Source organism: Ochotona curzoniae, unplaced genomic scaffold (genome assembly GCF_017591425.1).
Source record: "Ochotona curzoniae isolate NIBS_2020 unplaced genomic scaffold, NIBS_Ocur_1.0 contig_3819, whole genome shotgun sequence".
Taxonomy (NCBI): domain Eukaryota; kingdom Metazoa; phylum Chordata; class Mammalia; order Lagomorpha; family Ochotonidae; genus Ochotona; species Ochotona curzoniae.
The window spans coordinates 21937879-21954781 of NW_024466004.1; the positions used below are offsets into that span (position 1 = coordinate 21937879).

Below are 16903 nucleotides of genomic sequence, written 5' to 3' on the forward strand. Positions count from 1 at the left end.
TTTCCTGTATGCTCTGGCAGAACACAAGAATATTTCAAACTTTCAGAGTAGTCCTTTCTGACAGTTGGAGAAACCTATCATCAATAATAAAGGATGAATAAAATCCAGATAATTCCTTAGCATACATTGGTAATTGTTTAAAGCAATTCTTGTCTTCTATTTTCATTTATCCTGATTCTCTACATTTGAAGTAAAATTTTGATGGCAATTTGCTCTCTAATTTGCTAACAGTATCCTGTACAAGTATGTCATCTATAATTTGAGGTGTTTCCACTTTCGTCCTGTCATACATCCCTGACATTTGCTGGAGACTGAGTTAATGTTCCATTACATGTTACAGACTACAAACACAGTACTGGCAACAGGAGAGTATTTGTGCTTGCTCTTGGGACTTGAAAAACAGCTGGGATATCTCTTTATCTGAATACACCACAAGAGTTACAGACCACAGTTTTTCATTTTTGCAAATTTAATAGTCATTTGTTTGAAAATGCCAGTTGAGCTACATAATTGAGATCAGGAAACATGTGTTTCCACAACCAAGTAATCACCTGATACTTTAAAATATCAAATCAATCCATTAATATTCAATAATCACATTGTATAGACTCAGGTTCAGAATCAGATATATTGTTTTTGGTTAGAAATCACAATCCTATTTTGCATCACTCAATACACACTGATCTTAAATTCCTTGTTTCTTGCTGTGTTTCTTAATACAAACAGAGATAATTTGTTAATTTTTTTATTGGAAAGGTAGATTTTATAGAGATAAGGAGAGACAGAGAAATACTTTGTACCTGCTGGTTCACTCTCCAGTGGCCACAACAGCCAGAACTGAGCGATACAAAGCCAGGAGCCAGAAGCCCCTCGCAGGTCTCCCACTGACTGGGAGTCCCAAAACCATGGGCCATCCTTTACTGCCCTTCCAGCTCACAAGCAGGGAGCTGTATGGAAGTGGAGCAGCTTGGATGTGAACTGGCACCCATATGTGATTTCGGTGGATGCAAGGCAAGGATTTAGCCATTGGGTCATTGTGGTAGGTCTGACAATTTTAATATAATAGCAGATAATTTTATCCAATAGTGTTAAACAAAACCAAAATGACCAACTTGTAGATTCATGGGCAATATTTAAAGATTTTTCTAAGCTTATATAGTGAAACAAATTCTAGTTTTGCAAATCATTACAATTTAATATAACTGAATTGCATTATAATTTTTTGTCCAGCTAAAACGGATGGGTGTTGAATATGAACACATTATGTGTAGGTAGGATCCTTATGGGTAAAGGAGCAGGAGTGATTTTTGTCTATGGAAAATGTGCATTAGCAAAAATCTATGCATGGATTTCAAAATCTTTCTGATCCAAGCTTATTGTTTGTTTATTTTCCACAAACTTCTGGAAATATCTTTGTAAAGTATTATCCTGACTACTCATAATGACCCCTAGCTTTCCTATGTTTCTTAGAATCACCAGATGGATTTGTTCATGGGAAAGCTACAGAAACTATTACTGAAGTGATAAGTTTTGACTCTTTAAGATGAATATCTTGCCAACTTTCTAACACTGACAAGACAATATTTTATGAATAAATCCAATACATTATAAACTTAGCAGAATTCAAAAATCACCCTTTGTTTTAGAAACTGAAGGTTATTACTGTTATGCAGCTTCATGGCTCTATCACTGAACACATGCAATCCTTACATTATTTAATATTAACTATATCCAAAATGTGAAAAAGCTTTTATATATTTTAGGAAATTAGAAAACAACATTTTGAGGCAGTCTGAAAATTTAAACTGTAACTACAGTAGGACCATTTTTTCTTTTATAACTTGGGTGGTCCTCTGTTCATTTTCTACATGAGAATTCTTAATAGGTCAGTATTAGGGGGCAAGTTGTGAACAATTCATGTAAAAATGACCAAGTGCTAGAATTTGATACTGAGCAGAATTATCTGAGAGGCTTTAAGCAACTTAAATTTTTCATGGACTATTTATAATAAATCCCTTCATTTGATATGGCCAAAAATCAAATGCTACTCTCCATTCTTTCAACGCGAACAAAGTTTTGCATCATAATAATGTATTTTTATATACTTTCTTGACTGATTATGGGAAATGTACTAACTTAAATGAATACAAATTAACTTTACTGATTTAACTGCATCTACATTTGTATGTACATATGTATGTGTGTGTATACACATACACACACATTTTAGAAGTTTTTACCTAAGAATTGGAAAGATCAACAGGAGGTATAAAAATCAATTCACTAAAAAAATTCCATAGCAGTTTTTGCTGTCTAGACCCAATTCAAAAGATAAGGTGACAAAAATGTTTGCAAAAAATTTTATCTGATCTATGCTTGCCATTTAGCAAATATTAAAAAGTGTTTTTGCTTCTCAACACTAGAAATGTTTCAACAGTTGTAGAGTTGATCTTATATTTACCTGCTACCTGAATGTGCTCAATTAGAATATGTGGTTCTGGCAGTAGTGAAGTTTGTGGCAACATTCTGTTTTGGCTACCACACAGTTTATCAGTCAAAGTATGTTATTAGGGTGTGCCTTCAATACATACAAATAACTTTTCACCTCTGGATAAATTTTAGAAGAAATTTTTGTCCTAAGTATGGGAAGGTATTGTGTTAGGAAGGTGTTGTGTTAGGAAGGTGGAACAGGGAACATGGTTTTAAAATGTGAAGACCACACTGTAAATCTTCTAGAAGAATAGTCACAGGACTTTTAAAAGAAAATATTAGATAAAGAGTCAGATTTTGTGTAGGACAGACACTAAAAGTACCAGAAAAATTTAAACTTCAGAAACTTTAAAAAGTATATATATAGTAAAACAATTTTTCTGAACTTCCCCAAAAGAGAATAACCCTTATAAAAACCAATAGCTCTCTCTATGTGATCCCTTTCAAATTTTGTTGAAATGAAAGACAAACTGTGCATGAGTATGAATTACAATGTATCTGCAGAACTGTGATCTCTGATCCATTTCATTTAAGAAGAACTTCTATCTTGATACCGAATTGACCTCAATCACCACAAGTGGCTTATTCAGGTTTGTTCTACTTCTGACTTCTATTCTACAGTTATAATGTGAATTCTATAGCAGGAAATACTGGCTAATAACAAAATAAAAATTATGGGGCTAATCACAGAATAATAAAAGAAGGCAGCCTGTAAATCTTTGTGAGCTCCTTTTAATTTTTGAATAGGTTCTTAGCTGTCTTGGATATTATTATATTGTCAAAGACTTTTCAAATGTGAAAAAAATCCCTTCATATGACTAATTCACATGCTTGTTAACCATCCTGGTTAGCATAGCAACATTTAGGAAGTTGGGAACTGGGATAGTTGGAAATACTGGACAGACATTTATAATTATTTTTTTCCAAATTAATGGCTAAATGCTGGCTTTGCATGCACTAGGAACCTCTACGGGTGCTGATTCCTGTCTGGGTGCTCTGCCTCCCATACAGATCCCTGCTTGTGACCTAGAAAAGCAGTAGAGAATGGCCCAAGTCTAGGGACACTGCATGTGTGTGGGAGACCTGGAGGAGGCTCCTGGTTCGTGGCTCTGAACAACTCAGCTCTGGCTACTGCAGCCACTTGTGGAGTGAGCCAGCAGATGGAAGATCTTTTTCTCTGTATTGCTTTCTCTCTGTATAACTGACTTTTCAACTAAAAATATTTTTTAAAACACCTTCAGTATTACTTCTTTTTTCTATTCCTGGATTCAATTTGTGACTCCAGATTCCTGACAATGCAGATCCCAAAAGGCAATGGTAATGGCTTTAGCAATAGGGTCCATGTCACCTATGTGAGATCCACCTTGGATTCTTAGCTTTCAGCCTTGCTCCCCAGCCTTCTCCAGAGCCTTTGCAGGTACTGGAGGACTGAGCTAGGAGATGGCACTTTCTCTGTTGTCAGTTGACCTCTCAGTTTTATTTGGATCATGGTGACTTCAATGTGGGGTTACTTAACAATTTTATTGGTTTCTCGATTGTCAAATTAGGCCATCATTACTGAAAGATATAGAGGACAATCATTTCTCTAAGAAAATTTGATCAAAAATAGAAATCCCTTCACATATTGAGTGTGCTATTGTTTATATAAAATTATCACAAACGGATAGTCACAAAAAAATAGTCACAAAAGGAGTGGTTAAAAATGAGTTGAATCCACGCATTCATTTTGTCCGCACAGAGCTCCGTGTTCCAAAAAGGAATGCTTAATTTATGAATAAAAATGTCATTACCTTAGAGTAATTTCATTGCTTTCATCTTACAGCCAACTGAACTGCCTAGCTCAGACACCTTCATTTTGTCATCTGTTCAGGCATTTACTGAGTGTGTTCTATCAGACACCTTGCTAACTGTGTTAAAAATGAGTGAGATAACCATCCCTGACTGTAAGGAGTGTGCACTTTCATACAGGTGTCAATTTGTTAGATTTCATTTCCAGATTGATGCAGACCCTGAGAAAGTTTATTTGATTTATTTAACCTTCCTGGCTAGCCAAGATTCCTGCTCATCAGATGAACTTATACAATTGTCATCTTACATACAAAGTCAGCTACAAAGTTGTATTTTTTCATGACAGGTAGTAACCTTGAAAGTCATTATCACTAGATAGCCAGAGCGAGGAAGAATTTTAAATTCTTGACTGCTGCATGTAAATTTGGTTTGGTGATAACCTTAGGATGTTATCTTAGCCGCTTCTCCTTTTCGATTTCCTACTGCAGAATCAAAAAGTAATTTAAGCTCTTTTCAAAAATTTAGATGCTCGGGCCCAGCATAGTAGTCTAGCAGTTAAAGTCTTCGCCTTGCTGGGATCCCATATGAGTGATGATACTAATCCTGGCTGCCCCACTTCCCATCCAGCTGCCTGCCTGTGGCCTGAGAAAGCAGTAGAGGATGGCCCAAAGCCTTGGGACCCTGCACCTGAATGGGACAACTGGAAGAGACTCTGGCCTCCTGGCTTCAGATCAGCTCAGCTCTAGCTTGGAGAGTGAATCATCAGATGGAAGATCTTTCTCTGTCTCTCTTCTTCTTTATATCTGATTTTCTAATAAAAAAATTAATCTTTAAAAAATTTTGGATTTTCCAGAAAGACATTTACATTAAATACTAAATTACTTTTCATTTTATACTAGCTTTTCTTTTTCTGTGCAGAGTCTATGACCCTCTCATGGTCTCAATTCTTAACAACTTTTTCTTTTACTCAGTAGCTCACTGAACAAACCAAGTCTGAATTTCCTGTGCACCCCACTGATGTTCAGATGGATTCATTCATTGTGCATAGCGTGTTATGGGATGGTATAAAATTATGCTTCAGATCAATTTGCAGTTTACTTATGAGTTATAAAAAGCAACTGGCAAAATGATTTTCAATTTTTTTCTTTCAATTTTTGACTGTTTTACACACACACACACACGCATGCATAAAATACACTACAATTCAAAGGACTATTATGGAGCACTTACCGTATCATGATAGGGATGAATGTATTTTTGCTAATGGTGTGATTAGCAGAAATAGTCAAGATATTTTGAGAGCTTCCACATCCATATTGAACTGTAGGTCTTCCTTCCACAAGAAACAAATGAAGAAACTGTTTCCCAAAATTACTCTCAGTACCTTTAAGAACAAATGATACATTAATAATTAACATAGGTTTATATTTTATTCAACAGCATCATTCATTTTACAAACTTAATCTTTGCTCTCAAATCTCTCTGAATTATGATTCAGTGGGATGGAGAGCATGTTAGTAGGTCATTACTCAATGACATAATTACCATATTAAAATACTTATTATTTCCCACAAGCTGACAATGGCATGGCTTAACAGCATTAATTTGACATGAATTTAACTTCTGACTTTGTTAGTAGATAGGTGTACATTAGTATTTAATCTCGTCCCTCATATGTTAAAATGGGATAAAAAGTAGCTCTTAGAGCCAGTGTGATGACTAAATAAACTTTTAAGTTGAAAATGTTGGCACATATGGTAAATAACTTCAATCATTATCAATATTAAACCTAATGTGCAAATTTTATTAGTTCTCAATTCTTGAAATTGTATTTTAACTACAGAGTAGTATGTTTTTCACAAAAGTTGAAGTAACAGAGAAATTAAGAGAGAGAAGTACTCCTCTCTGTTCTTAATCTCCATTGAACTTGGAGGTAATTTTCAATCACCTAACTATCTACATACCCATACTAATGTATACTAAAAATAATTAAAAGTAGGATCTTTATTCCCAAATTCTTGTATAGCTTTACTCATATTTGTTCACCATACAAAAAATTTAGCAATCTCTTCCTATAAATGCATAAACTTCTTTGTTAATTGAAGTATAGCTCATACGTATCACAGAGATGATAAACACACCGCTCAGTGAGTTATCACAAAGTGAAGTCACTTGTGCAAACACAGCCTAAGAAAAAGGCATCAGCAGCATTGTCAAAGTCTTTCTAATCATTACTCCCTTCTTTCCCTACAGAAATGAACCACTGTTGTGAGACTTAAGAATGATGTTTAACTTTACTTAAGTTTTAGTAGAATAGTACTGTATGTTCTTTTTGTTCAATACTGTGTTTGAGTTCATGCATTTTTACTGTTTTTATAGTATTTCATTCATATTTATAATTCAGGGCCCAGCATAGTGGCCTAGTGGCTAAAGTCCTCACCTTAAATGTTCAGGGATCCTATATGGGTGCTGGTTCTAATCCCATTGGTCCTGCTTCCCATCCATCTCCTTGACTGTGACCTGAGAAAGCAGTCAAGGACTGCCCAAAGCCTCGGGATCCTACACCCGTGTGGGAGACCTGGAGGAAGTTTTTGGCTCCTGGCTTCAGATTGGCTTAGCTCCAGCCTTTGCAGTCACTTGGGGAGTGAATCATTGGACTGAAGATCTCCCTTCCTATCTCTCTTCTTCTCTTTATATCTGACTCTCCAATTAAAAAGACAAATGTTTAAAAAATATAATTCAGATATTCTCTATATTCTAGATGCTCACTTCTATAATTTTTGGTTATTATGAATTGTGCAGCTTGTTAATTATATGTATATATACATGTCATATATATGTCAAATGTATATATTATAAATGTTATATATAAAGTTTATGTATATACAATTTTTTTTAAAGATTTATTTTTATTAGTTTTTTTATTGGAAAGGCGGCTATACAGAGAGGAGAGACAGAGAGGAAGATCTTCCGTCCGATGATTCACTCCCCAAGTGAGTGCAACGGGCCGATACTATGCCGATCCGAAGCCAGGAGCCTCTTCTGGGTCTCCAACGCGGGTGCAGGTTCCCAAAGCATTGGGCCGTCCTCGACTGCTTTCCCAGGCCACAGGCAGGGAGCTGGAAGGGAAGCGGGGCTGCCGGGATTAGAACCGGCGCCCATATGGGATCCCGGGCGTGCAAAGCGAGGACCTTTAACCACTTGCGCCACCGCACCGGGCCCTATGTATATACAATGTTCAGATGGATATACTCCTGTTTTCTGTCTCTGTATGTATATATATACAATGGCTGTTCATATTTAAATCTTTGCTAACAGTGTACAAGAGTTCCTTCTTTCATAAAATTTATTTATTTGTTTAGTTAGATGAAATTTAGGATCAGAGAGTAGGGGAGAAACCAATCTTCCTTCCATAGGTTCATTCTCCAGGGCTGGTTCAGGTCAAATCCAGGAGCCTGAACTGGATATGGGTCTCCCTGTGGGTGGCTTTGACCCAGTCATTTGGGACAACTTCCACACTCTTCCCAGGTATATTAGCATGCAGGTGGCTTTAAAGTGGAGCAGCCGGGGGTCAAATATTTGCCCATGTGGATGCCAATGTAGTAGGTAGTGGTAGTCAGGAGCTACAATGCTGGCTCCTTACTATCATCTGGTATACTAACCTTACAGAGTCTACCTGTATTGTACTTAGTAGAGTTTCAGATTTTATTTTTCTGATCCTTGGCAAATTTGAAAATATTCTTATATTCACTATCTATTTTAAGATGTTCCTTGGTGAAATATCAGTATATACTTCATTGCTTTTTTTTGCTTCTTGGATACAAAGTTTTCATTAGTAATATTTATCATAAGTATTTTCCTCAATTCTCAGATTCACTTATCAAACACATAAGGCTGAATTTGCTTAATTTTAGCTTAGGTTAACTTATAAATTTTTTCAATCATCGTTATTAGCTGAAGTCTTTTTTATGTCAGATTTAAGACTGCTTGTTCCAAAGTCATAAAGTTTATTGTACTAAATTATCTTCTGTAAGCTTTCCTTAAATTTATTCTACCTAGAATTGATTTCTCCACATATTATAAGTATGGAGTTTTGTCAGGTTGAATTATGGTCCTAATTGCCTGCACCTGTTAGTGCTACCTTGCAAAAGAGACTGTCCAAACATGATTAAATTAGGTAGTTATGCTGTGGTAACTGAGCTTGTTCTAATTGCAATCACTAGTATTCCTTTTAGAGCGAGGCAGGGGAAGATCTGAGGATGGACAAGGAGATGGCTATGTGACTGTGAAAGCAGAGACAGAAATGGTGCATCCACAAACCATCCAAGGGTGGTAGCTACCAGAGCTAGAGGAGTCCAGGAGTGGATTTTCCTCTGAAATCTACAGAAAGAAACAAGCCCTGCAACTTGACTAAAGCATTAAAAACTCATTTAGGAATTCTGACCCATAAAGAGCAAAGAAATAAAATCATATTTTTTCAATCACTAAGTTGGCTGCAATGTACCACACCACAAATAGAAAACTAACACATCAAATTCCATTTTGCTATTTTGATTTCTAATTGATCTAAAATCATCATAGTAAGTGATTTTCAGAATTATTAACTTCTAACATATTTGTGTTGTGTATATTAACTGTTTTGAATAGTCATGTTTTCTATTCTTATTAGTATATGCTATTATGTATTTACAATAATGCTTTTGTTTTGCGCTCATGTACTATAAGAAGCACCAATAAAAGTGTCTTAAATCTCTCCAAAATCGCAAGCATCAGAAATGACATTAATATTTAGTGAACACTTCTATAGATACGAAAATTGATTGATGCATAAAAACGCAGAAAGACTTTTATGAGACCAATATATTACACAATTATTTCAAAATGCAAACTTGGTTACTAGCTCTCAAGTTCCTAAAGAACCCTTTAATCACTCAGAATCAATTGAAAAACTCAAAAGTTCTTCCTATAATTAGCATATTTTGACATAGACTTGTGATTTAAAACACAGAATTTTACATAGTATGTGTCTGGCACAAAGGCTCAATGGCTAAATCCTCATCTTGAAGTGCTGAAATCCCATATGGGCACAGTTTGTGTTCTGGGAATGAGGGAGGATGGCCCAAAGCCTTGGCACTCTGCACCCATATGGAGACCTGAAAAAGAATTCTGAAATTTCCAGCTTCAGGGTGGCTCAGCTCTGGCCATTGTGGCCATTTGGGGAGTATCTTCCCTCTTTCTCTTTGTAAATCTGATCTGCCTTTCTAACAATAATAAATAAATCTTTAAAGAGGATTTTACATATTATTAAAAAATTCCCTTACATGTTAACCTTAGTGACATGTTTTCTAAAAGTTACTATACTTTTAAAACATTAAAAAGGGTAAGAAGCAAAGTACATGGTGCTATTCTATAACTTTGCAAGTATCTTTTATGTCAAATTTCACAACAGATAGTTAAAATTGTTTTCTACTTCTGTAATTAATCTGCTGTGAATTTTTGATGTGGATGAAGAATATGACATCCAGTCTCACATAGGAATGTAGTTGGAAAGGAATGGTTATTTTAGTAATCTTTTTCAGACATGCACAAACTTGGAAAAGTCCTTTAGCTTTCTTAGAGTTTAATTCCATTGTGAAAACTGAAGCTATGTTAATGAACTTTGCATATGCTATCAGATTAAAATCTCATTAGTCTTGTTAGTACTTAGAGTGTGTTTTCTCCATGCACGATTCTGTAATGTTATGCACTGACTGTTTGAAAAATAGTTTCACCGAAGCATGTAGATGTCTCAAATATTGATGTATTTTATTATACATTGTAAAAATTAATTAATATTACTATTGAAATGATCAGAAAGTGTTAGGAAGGTCTCAAGTTAATTATGAAAACTGTAGAGTTTCAAAAGTACCAATATTTTGAATGCTTAGACTTTATGATTAGTAGCAAATACTGTTAGCAGTTTTCCATGCATGAAGTGATAAGCTTGTCTTATTATTTTTTTGAGAAAATAATTACCAAATACTCAACTCTATAAAACCACAGTTTCTCTGTTCATCCCTTTTCGGTATTGCACATGTGCTTTCCCTCAACATTTACTGTATTAAAATTTGTACACTCATGAGTTAAAATATACAAAATTATTATATTTAATTACATCATTAAAAACATTTTAAAGTGGCACTTTTACTTTAGGTGCATAGTGGAATACACCAAGAAGACAGGTGGTATGATTTAGTGCCACTCTCTCAACTTTAAGCGACCAGCAGTGTTCTGCATCATGATTTTTGCATCATGAGTGCAAGTGTAAACAGAGATACTGACTTTCTGGACAGCCCGAGGTGTAGGAGATCCTCCAGGAGTCTGCACACACCCATGGACTATCTCCCTGTTAGAGCCTAGTTCTACTTCAAAGGGGAAAAAAGAGTGAAGCTATTGCTAAGATGTAGATAAATGTTTATTTATCACTTCAGAAAGAATGTCAAGAAAGGCTGCCTCTTATCCTTATCTCAGGCTCTGGAGGAGTGAATTAAAAGTAACACTCAGGACTCAAAAAAATTATTTAGGGAAAGGTGACTCTGATATGAGAAAAGAATGGTGTATTGTCCCAGCTTATGTTCATCTGTCTTTGCCTTTGAGTTATTCATAGCTCGGTAAAGTTGTTGATCACCAACAATTCAAATGATACTTGACAATGCAAATTAATTGTTAGCTGGTAAAATGCAACTGAGTATCTCATGGGCAGAGTGATATTCCCTATATTTGTATGTTCACTTCATAATTCATTATGATGTATGTGTCTCTCTTTCTTGAATTCTCCTTTAAGCTGGTGATAATCTAACCAGCTCTTACATTAATTAATAGGCAAATACTACTTATGACATTTTGAAAATTGTCCTTTACACAAAGGAGAATGCACAAATTCTAATTTTTAAATTATGGTGGAACATCATTCAGATCACATTAGAACAAGTAAAACCAAGTCTAAGGGGTGAAATTTGCATAGATTATAATACAAATGGAGTTTCCTGCAACATGGTCATCTTGGTCTGGACAGATACTCATTGAGAACAACCAAGACGGGGAAGGAAAGATTGTAAGCATAGTTGAAAAATATGGGGTGGGAACATAAGTGGTACAAGGTACAAAAACTTATGTCCTTATTAGCTCTTATTAGCGCTTAAAGGTATAGAACTGAGGGAATTAAGAAAACAAATTCAGCAAGAGGGTAATACAAAGTGGTATAAATAATACAACATAGACCAAATCGATACTTCAGAAGTGAGGAGCCAAACAGACAAATTAACAACATTACAGATTTAGTAAGAAAGTAGGTGTGACAAAAGCTACAATAAAACAGGGATGAAAATGGCTTGATGTGTGCCTAAATGTCCCATTATCAGGCACACTCAGTCTGCTAAGGTTCAAGTGAGCATAACTGGGCCAGGCACCTTCACATTTGTTTGAATCTCCTGAGATTAATTTGTAATCCATTTTGGCCTTGAATTCTTTAGGGTTTTTCCTGATTTTCACTTTATTTCTGTAACAATACTTGGGCTGCTTTTTTCCGAATTTTAGATCTCATGAGGAATTTTTAGTATTATTTTTGACTGGAGCTGGATGCTAACAGGAACACATTTAGAAACAGGAGACAGCACCACCACCTTTGTTTTTCCTTCTTGGACCCATAAAGGGTTATATTATGGAACTGCATAAGGTTCTTCCTTGAAAGTTGGCATTTTCTCCACTCTCATGCTTTTGCAAGTGGCTGAGAGCAAGGAGATGATGCACCAAGGGATCATCTGCTATCCTCATCCATTCTATGATTTTTACTAAAAAGATTTTCTATTAATATTTTTACAAGTGGCTTTATATTACCCTCCTAGGCTCATATTTTAAAGAATGCATAGTTATTAAAATCAATAAAAAAGGTGAACAGTCCTACCCAAGTGTGTAAACTTCCCATTAAGGACCATAGCTATCTTGTCACATGGCATAAAATGTGGCTGCTTTAATAAAAGTTAAAGGAATGGTAACAGAATTAAATAATTAAGCTTCTTTCTTTGCTTAACACTGTATTGATACATGTTATTGATAAGAAATTTAAAAATTAATATTTATAAGTGAGTTCAACGTGCTTTGCAGGTAGAATGTGAAGGTAGGTGAAGACATGAAAGACCCGAGGCTAAGATGCATTTATGTATATCAACAGCAAATTAAGCACCTCAGGGAATGTCAGCTGTATTATTTGACTGATCGACTTTTCTACTCTGAAATCAATTGACTTTGCATTTTGTAACCTATCTTCCATAACTGGAGAAAAGTCGAATAAATCAGGAAGTAATTATCTGGTTTTCACTAACAGAATTACAGGACCATTTTAAACATATTATGAAGACTGGTATTTGATTTTAGACTGAAAAAAACTAGTAGTAACCAATAAAGGGAGAAAAGTAATCGGGCATTTCAAAATAGTACTAACAAAGAAAAATATAAATAATTTTTAGATAAATGTGTGTATTTTCATATCAAACTTTACTGGTTGAATAACTCAAACTGTCATTATAAATTTAATATAACATTATTCATTGGAATCAAATCCATTAAACAAACCTGGGCTCCTCTGTCTCTGCATCATATATCAAATGATAAAAGCAGTGTAGTTTTCGTCATAATGTTCCAATATGTGCTATTTTGGGTGGAACTTGAAAGCTCTAGAAGAGCTCATTAGAAGGGAATTGAAAGAAAGTCATTCTGTTGTTTCAGGGAAAAGATGCTCGATAATCTATTAAGGAAGGAGTGCAAATCTGCCTTTCTCCTTAAACAGTTTTTATGCTTTTAGGCTGTGCAGTACTTTTTTCATTAATTCATTTATGCTTTTTTTTTGGTAAGTGTTATTCTTCTGGGTCATATTTTGAAAGCTTCCAAAACTCATGGCATTCAAACTTGCTGTATGCTAATTAAATCACAATCATGCTAGCTGCTTTAATGTTTGTTAAGCATAAAAATTCTGGCTGGAATGATATACAGTATAATGGACTTCAGTTCTTAGCTCTTATAACATTTTAATCCTAAAAAAATTGAGTTTCACATTTTAGAAAGATAATTCTTACACAGAGATATATAGTTAGAACTTACATCACTATAATTATCTTACAAGAAAGGAATAATAATGAAATAAATTATCACACAGAGGAAGCAAAGATACCCTTGTCAGCTTTAGAATTTTAGTTTGCCTGAGATTGAGTTTAGTTGCAGATGTGACATTTTCTAAATATAAATATTTCATCAAGTCACAGGACTATTGTAAAGTATTCATATTATATCACTTCCATTAAAAATCAGATCTGTCTCTAATTGAGCTTTTTAAATGAATGCTCTGAACATCTATGGAAGTCTGATTTGAGATCTTTTTCGAATAGATATTCAAAAAAGATGTCTTACATTCAAAGCATTTTTATGTACATTTCCTAAACTGAGTTTGATAATGAGAATCATAGCTGTATCATTTATAAATCCACGATTCAGAAAGGTTAATAGATTTACTCTGTATTGTTCAGTTCACACAACTGACATGGGTTCTGATGCACACCTGCTTTGTTACTGATGTTTCATCATGCTATCTTTGGCAGCATCAGGATGTGCTTTCCAACTGCAGTGTTACGGCACATGATGTACTGTTTCCTGAATCTCGTCATGAGTTCTCCAAGGAACAGATGCTTTTGCTGTACCCTTACAATTCCCTTTTCCTGACTACCCCTAGAGGTTTGGATTTGAAGGTGTCAGCAGCAATTTCAATAATGATCTCAGCAGCCGTAGTTCGTGGTTTGAACATGCTGTGTAGCCATAGTGGTCACAACGGTAATAACGGATGTGAAAGCCGATTATAGGGTCAGTAGACTGAAAGAGAACCTCTGGGGAGTATGGTGCCATTTTGGAATGCATAACTGATCATGAAATATAAGTTTATTATGTGCTGGTAGACACTAGCTTTGGGGCCAGTTTCTGAAAACATATAGACAGCTTAAACTTGAAATTGTAGTTAACCAATAAAAGTACCATTAATACAAATATCTCAGAAGGAATGAGTGTTCTTTATGTGGATTAAATGGATGAGGATGAAATCAGAAATCACATCACTTGTTTACTCATTACTATCCTGTTTATTACTCCAGGACTTTTATAAATAGTCTATTCTTCATCAGGATGAACATATTTGTCAAGTGAACGCAACATTAATGAGATTAGACAAAATGCTGTTTCCTGGACCCCTAATTGTTATTGTTCTTACCTCTGTTCCCTAGGTAAGTTATATGGTGCAGAGGATAAAGTTTTACCTGAGTAACTAATATATTTAACACTTCCTCAGGCAAGCATTGTTTTAAGCAGGCTAAATGTGTTAACTCTCTCAATCCTGGAAACTTTTTCTCATCTTGGAATTTAACATCCTTTTCCATTTAAAATAAATGCTAAGTAACTTGCCCAAACAGCCAGGTAGCCCAATTCCACTTTAACTTTCTCCTTACTTTTTTTTTTTAAAGTTACGTATTTGAGAAAGAGGGAAAGAGTGAGAGTGTGAGGAAAAGAGAGAAAGAGAGAGAGTTTTTCTTTTTTTATAAGAGAAAGAGAAAAAAGCTAGCTACTTAATTTCACTGGTGTACTTCCTAAATCCTAGAAATGACCAAGGTTGACCCAAAGTCAATCAAAAGCTGGACATTCAATTCAACCCAAGTCTTTAACTTCAGTGGCAGGAGCCCAGTTACTTAAGCCTTCCAGATTTGCATTAGCAGGAAGTCACAGTCAAGAGATCTAAATAGATTTCAAACCTTGACACACCAACACTGGGACTAGGTTTTTGTAACCACTTTCTTAACCAGTATGCCAAATGTCATCCTCCTCTATGCCGCAAAATAATTTTCTTAATCACTGGATTGCTTCATTCTCAAAATTGGCATGGAAGTAGTATTAATTTTTGAAGGAGCTCAGTTTTTGTTTTATTTATTTGATTTTGCCCCTGCCTCTATCAGAAGAATATTTGTTTCTGATTGGTCTATTCTACATGGAATTGTTACATTAAAAAAAGTATATTTTTTACTGAATAATAATTTTGATATTATAGAGTCTAATTGTTTCATTTCTAAAGTATTAAATCATCATTGTAGGAAAAATTATGACACCAGAAAAAATTTTTGTCACTGTCCAATTTTGTAAATAAAATTTAATTGGTAGCATGGCCACATTTGAACATTCATATACTGATCATGGTTCTTTTATCCTATAGTCACAGAGCTGGACAGTTGGAAACCATAGGCTTGCAAAAATATTTACTTTTTAAAAAAATATTTTTATTGGAAAGGCAGATCTTACAGAGAGGGGAGATGTAAAAATCCTCTGTTCACTGGTTCACTCCCTAAGTGGCTGCAATGGCCAAAGCTGAGCTGATCTGAAGCCATGAGCCAGGAGCTTCTTCTTGGTGTCCCATTTGGGTAAAGGGTTCTGAGGCTTTGGGCCATCCTTTACTGCTTTCCCAGTCCACAAGCAGGGAGCTGAATGGGAAACAGAGCAGCTGGGGCACAAACGAGCAGCCATATGGGATCCCAGCGCATTCAAGGCGAGGATCCAACCACTAGGCCATTCTGCTGGGCCCATTACCTTATTACCATTATAAAAATATTTCCCACTTATCTGTGGACCTGACTCTTCAAGCAAATGTAGGAAGGATCATCTTTTACTGATGGTACATTTTGACAAGACTATTGGTATCTTCAATGTTTCCACTTATAATAGGAAGAAAATATAAAAATTCTCAATAGGGTAATTTATTCAAGTAAAGATTCAGTGCCTTCTTATTTTTCATCGAAATCATCAAGGTTACACACAAATGGAACATTAAGAACTATTTCAGTAGTGTTTATTTCATGCAAGACCCTGGTTCAGGCACTGATATGGTCAGGTAGAATAGGCAACTATAATACAACTCAGCGTTAGGAGTGTTACCCATCAATAAAGAAACGCATGTACAAACTCACAGTGGAATAAATCTCTCTGCTCCTGTTCTTAATTTATTATCTATTATAAGACCTACTACCATCAACTTCCTCATATAGTTATATATGTAGTATCTCTCCACTAACTGTTGAGAAACTAGGGATACAGAATATCTCTTACTCAATGTTTCATCCCTCACAATGACTAAGAGAATGCCATTGTGTAGTGAGGTAGTCAGCTAGTCCAGGGTCATGAGCTTGGAAGTCACTCAGTCACCACCTAGGTGTTCCCCCCTGCCCACCTATGACTCTCACCTGAGATGGGGAGATATTGCAATGTTTTGTGACCATTCCTCCCACAAGCCCCTATAAAGGCTCATGATAAAGAGCGGCTCGCTCTCTTGGTCCTGAGCCTGCATTACTCTGGCATTCTGATTCTTGGCCGTCCCAGGACAGTTATCCCCTAAGCATGGTCCCTGTGTGTCTGCATTCATCACCTTTTTTTGTATTTCTAGTTTGTGTATCCTAGGAGATCCAGGAGAGGTGAGGACTAGACTAGCAGTGGTGGAATATGGGCAGAGAAGTCAGGGAAAGGTGAATGTCTGCAGCTTTGTGTGTCCACGCTATTTGTTGCATGCCTC

The 16903-nt window shown here is 35.5% G+C and overlaps 1 protein-coding gene across 1 annotated transcript in view; it reads right to left on the reverse strand.

Moving 5' to 3' along the window:
- The window catches only part of EYS (eyes shut homolog), a 1254974-nt gene that overhangs the window by 250020 nt on the left and 988051 nt on the right, over nucleotides 1–16903 (reverse strand). Inside the window, 1 exon segment of the mRNA XM_040983150.1 lies at nucleotides 5509–5662. Within this exon segment, the coding sequence (XP_040839084.1) occupies nucleotides 5509–5662 (154 nt within the window).